General features: G+C 52.0%; 1 protein-coding gene across 27 annotated transcripts in view; it reads left to right on the top strand.

Moving 5' to 3' along the window:
• The window catches only part of DMTN (dematin actin binding protein), a 30,320-nt gene extending 25,267 nt beyond the window's left edge, over positions 1-5,053 (top strand). For 13 of the 27 annotated variants that reach the window (XM_017861124.1, XM_017861119.1, XM_017861118.1 and 10 more), the window contains 6 exons: positions 2,714-2,778; positions 2,946-2,994; positions 3,153-3,160; positions 3,339-3,404; positions 3,647-3,727; positions 3,879-5,053. In XM_017861124.1, the coding sequence (XP_017716613.1) occupies positions 2,714-2,778; positions 2,946-2,994; positions 3,153-3,160; positions 3,339-3,404; positions 3,647-3,727; positions 3,879-3,992 (383 nt within the window). In that variant the 3' untranslated portion in view covers positions 3,993-5,053. The remainder of the gene's footprint in view (positions 1-2,713; positions 2,779-2,945; positions 2,995-3,152; positions 3,161-3,338; positions 3,405-3,646; positions 3,728-3,878) is intronic. The other 14 variants (XM_017861127.1, XM_017861140.1, XM_017861137.1 and 11 more) reach the window with 3 other exon arrangements.

Here is a 5,053-nt window from a genome sequence, read left to right as displayed (position 1 = left end):
AAAAAAAAAAAAAAAAAATCATGAACAGGCATGTCATTCTGATTTAATGGTGACACTGGAATAGTCACTGTGGAACACACATAAGCATTTTATAATAGAAATAATTTGGAGGGGAGAATCTTCGTGCAGGGTTTGAAGGTTGAAATTCTATCAGTCGGTTGAATAAATGTATACTTATTATTGTAAAAGTGAAATGCTTCCATAGTGAATGGTGATTGTGAAAGCTATTTTCTAAATAAAAATAAGTGTTAGGGGAAAAAATGAGGTTTTGTTCTCAATAATCGAACCCTTCCAAGCAACAGATTTCATAAGGATATTTGAAGAAGAGGCTGGGTGCTGTGGCTCACGCCTGTAATCCCAGCACTTTGGGAGGCCGAGGCAGGTGGATCACCTGAGGTCAGGAGTTCAAGACCAATGTGGCCAACATGGTGAAACCCTGTCTCTAACAAAAATACACAAATTAACTGGGCATGGTGGCATGTGCCTGTAATCCCAGCTATTTGGGAGGCTGAGGCAGGAGAATCACTTGAGCCTGGGAGGCAGAGGTTGCGGTGAGCCGAGATTGTACCACTGCACTCCAGCCTGGGCAACAGAGCAAGACTCCGTATTAAAATATATATATATATGTGTGTGTGTGTGTGTGTGTATACATGTATATTTATATATATGTATATATACATTTATATGTACATATATTTATATATGTATATATATTTTAAGATAGTTCCTCATAGTTTTGAATCTATGGAGGTTAACTATTTATACAGAAATGCTTGTGGAAACAGTTGGTATAGATGCCAGCCATTTCTAGCAATTGGAGGTGAAGGCATTTTGAGATCACATCAAGCTGAGGATCTTTTTTTTTTTGAGACGGAGTCTGGCTCTGTCTCCCAGGCTGGAGTGCAGTGGCCGGATCTCAGCTCACTGCAAGCTCCGCCTCCCGGGTTTACACCATTCTCCTGCCTCAGCCTCCGGAGTAGCTGGGACTACAGGCGCCCGCCACCTCGCCCGGCTAGTTTTTTTTTGTATTTTAGTAGAGACGGGGTTTCACCGTGTTAGCCAGGATGGTCTCGATCTCCTGACCTTGTGATCCGCCCGTCTCAGCCTCCCAAAGTGCTGGGATTACAGGCTTGAGCCACCGCGCCCGGCCAAGCTGAGGATCTTAGGTACAAAGTTATTTCTAGGAAAACATTACTGGAAACAAATTTTCTTGAATTACAATTTGCAATACTTGAAAACTGAGAGATCCTATTAAATGTGCAAGTTGAGACTGAGGTCCAGTAATGCTGACATGAAGTTGTTGACTGCTGGTACAAACCCCAGTGACAGTACTGAGAACATGACTCTTTCTGTAGTATAATGTCAGACTTTTTTTTTTTCTGTTTTGTTTTGTTTTTTTGAGATGGAGTCTCACTCTGTCACCCAGGCTGGAGTACAGTGGCCCAATCTTGGCTCACTGCAAGCTCCACCTCCCAGGTTCACGCCATTCTCCTGCTCAGAGTAGTTGGGACTACAGGCGCCTGCCACCATGCCCGGCTAATTTGTTTTTGTATTTTTAGTAGAGACAGGATTTCACCGTGTTAGCCAGGATGGTCTCGATCTCCTGACCGTATGATCCACGCACATTGGCATCCCAAAGTGCTGGGATTACAGGTGTGAGCCACAGAGCCCGGCATAATGTCAGACTTTTAAAATTTGCTTAGTTGGCTTATGCCTGTAATCTCAGCACTTTGGGAAGCCAAGGTGGGAGGATTGCTTGAGCCCAGGAGTTCAAGACCAGCCTGGGTAGTGTAGTGAGGCCTGGTTTCTACAAAAAAAAAAAAAAAAAAAAAAAAAAATTAGCTGGGTTTGATGGTGCATGCCCCTAGTCCCAGCTACTGAGGAGGCTGAGATGGGAGAATCACTTGAGCCTGGGAGGTTGAGGCTACAGTTAAGCTATAATCACACTGCTGCACTTCAGCCTGGGTGACAGACTGAGACCGTATCTCAAAAATAAATAAATAAACAAATATGAGTACTAGCTGAGCAGGTGGCCCGTGCCTGTAGCCCCAGTACTAGGGAGGCAAAGGCAGGAGGATCACTTGAGTCCAGGAGCTCAGGTTCAGCCTGGACAACATAGTGTGAGACCCTATCTCAATCAAAAATTTTTGGCCAGGTGCAGTGTATTTTTTAATAGAGACAGGGTTTCTCCATGTTGGTTAGGGTAGTCTTGAACTCCCAAACTCAGGTGATCTGCCCACCTTGGCCTCCCAAAGTGCTGGGATTACAGGCATGAGCCACCATGCCTGGCCAAAAAAAAAATTTTTTTTTTTTTTGGATTTGATTACTAACATTGTTAATAGTATTATAATAATGTAATTATTGTGATTCCATTTTAGGTTTCTTTGTGTATCCCAGAGGTTCATTTTCTGATGTGAGCCTTGGCTTCGGCTGACTCAATTTTCACATCAGGCATTGGGCCCAATTGTATATTTGGGCCACTTCTAGTTGGAGAGAAGAGGGATGGTGGTAGAGACAACTGAGAATCGCCAGCACTGTATTGCTTGCTGAGGGTGACCAGTCAGAGCTGGGAGCTAGCAGAAGCCTGCCAGGTTCCCTCCAGCGTGACCCCTTCCTGCCCTGCCCCAGGTGTGGAAGGCCAGTGAGGGAGCTCTCTCAGAAAGGGCTGTCAGGGCCAAAGGAACTGAACCCAGGACCTTTTGCTCTCTTCCAGCCTTGCACCAGGGAACATCTAAATCTTCCTCTCTCCCCGCCTACGGCAAGACCACCCTGAGCCGGGTAAGGTCTCGGGACCAGAGATATAGACTATGTGGGAGGGGCGTGCATATGGGGTGCTGAGGGACTGAGCCACTTGGGCACCCTCAGGGAGCGGGGAGGCCCCCAAAGTGAAGGGGACCAAAGGTGAATATCCCCAACTGCCTCTGATTCCTTTGTGTCCTTTCTAGTTACAGTCCACAGAGTTCAGCCCATCAGGGAGTGAGACTGGAAGCCCAGGTGAGAAGTGGGCCCTGGTGCCGGCATCTGGGGAAGGGACTTAACACGGGTCCCTGGGCATCCGGGGTCTGGGCTGTGGGCAGGGGTCTGGTGAGGTCAGATGTGTTGGCCTGCTGACCTCAGAGCTGCCTCTGAACCATGCCCGTTCTCTCCCACAGGCCTGCAGGTGAGTGCCTCCTGGAGGGGAACAGGCGGAGCACCAGAAGCCGGGTCCTGGCGCCTGGAAGTGTCAGGGGAAGGGGGTGTGGGGCCACAGAGTTGCCTGGTGAAGAAGAAGAAGTCGGGGTAAGGCTGGGAAGGTCTCCCTGCCCCACTCTGGCTCACTGCGGCTTTGGTCTCCCCAGAACGGAGAGGGCCAGAGGGGGAGGATGGACCGGGGGAACTCCCTGCCCTGTGTGCTGGAGCAGAAGGTGAGGGGCAGGGGACACAAGCGCCTATAGCGGGGCGGGAGGCTGGGGAGATGCCAGGCAAGTGGAATGCGCTGCGGGGTCTTCCTGGTGTTGAAGATGGGAGGGATGGCAGGGAAGTTGGGGGAGACAGAGGGCAAGATGGCATGAACCCTAGTGGCCTCTGCAGGTTGATGTGGGGGGCCTAGGGAGTCAAAGGACAGGACATTCTATGAACCTAAGATTGCCCCTCCCCCCACTCCCAGATCTATCCCTACGAAATGCTAGTGGTGACCAACAAGGGGCGAACCAAGCTGCCACCAGGGGTGGATCGGATGCGGCTTGAGGTAGGCAAGGAAGATGCCCTGGATGGGTGCGGGGCTGTCCACGGGCACTCTCCTGCCTGGGAGAACACCTGGGGCCTCTTTGAGTGAGTGTCCCCTAGGTCACTGGGCACAGCCCCCACCCCACGCTGAGCTGCCCGATTCCCCCATGCAGAGGCATCTGTCTGCCGAGGACTTCTCAAGGGTATTTGCCATGTCCCCTGAAGAGTTTGGCAAGCTGGCTCTGTGGAAGCGGAATGAGCTCAAGAAGAAGGCTTCTCTCTTCTGATGGCCCCCACCTGCTCCGGGACAGCCCCCTTACCCCTGCTGCTTCAGGGTTCTTCCCCAGCGGGTTGGGAGGGGCAGGAGGTGGCGTGGAAGTAGGGTGGGTTCCTTTCCTCAGGTAGATGGGGGGCCAAGACCTCTTCAGTCCTGGGCAGTGAGCTACGGACTTTCTTCCCCCTCACAAGCCTGGGGGCCTCCTGCTCTCATCCCTGACCCTCCCTGCACAGGGCAAAGCCAGTCGGGGTTCCGGCACACAGAGTTCATGTTTGCACCATCTCCCCACCTCTCACCCCAGAGGGTGAGGAGGAATGAGGGGCATTGGTGGTTAGGCCTGTTGGCTGTCTTGAACAGCTGGAGGGAAGATGCAGGGGTGGGAAGTGGCCAGGTAGAAAGAGCTCCAAGCTCTGGTGTCGCCCACCCATCCCTCCCACACTCACTCCTGACAGCTTTCCCGCACTGCAGCCTCCTGCTCCTCTGATTCTAGTGGGAACAGGCCCCAGCTCAGCCTCCAACAGGGAGGTCGCCTCCCCACTTCAGCTTGCCCTGACCTCTGCTCACAACCCCCGAGCTTCGAAGCCTCTTGCTCCAGCCCTGCGGCTTCCCCAGAAGCCTGGGCTTAGGGTGGAGATGCCGCCTACACATGACCCTGGCCCTCCACCTGCCTCCGGGCCACGAAATGGGAATTCCAGCACCAAGCCAGGCACCGGGCAGAAGCTGGGCCTTCCGCCTCCCTTGGATGGGGTCAAGAGGCCAGGCCTGGCACATTTTGGAGTGTCCTGGCTACCAGCTCTCACCCACACCCACGCAGCCCCCACACACTATGCTCTCTCAAGAATGTAATTTATTGGGGCCCCCCCAGCTGCTTTCCTCACCTGCCCCTGCCCTACCTTACACCCCCAGCTTGACTTATTTCCAGTCCACGTGTGTATATAATGATATCTATATTTTTGCCCAGGTCTGGGTATTGCTCCTGCCCAGACCCTGGCATCCCTTTCCACTGTGTGTGTGACCATGCTGGGGGAGGGGACTCTGCTTGGAATTAAAAGGTTGCATTGGGTCCCTACA

This window comes from Rhinopithecus bieti, unplaced genomic scaffold (genome assembly GCF_001698545.2).
Source record: "Rhinopithecus bieti isolate Rb0 unplaced genomic scaffold, ASM169854v2 scaffold_59220, whole genome shotgun sequence".
Lineage (NCBI taxonomy): Eukaryota > Metazoa > Chordata > Mammalia > Primates > Cercopithecidae > Rhinopithecus > Rhinopithecus bieti.
Note: the sequence above shows the minus strand (reverse complement) of the source record. Positions and strands in the feature narration are given on the sequence as shown.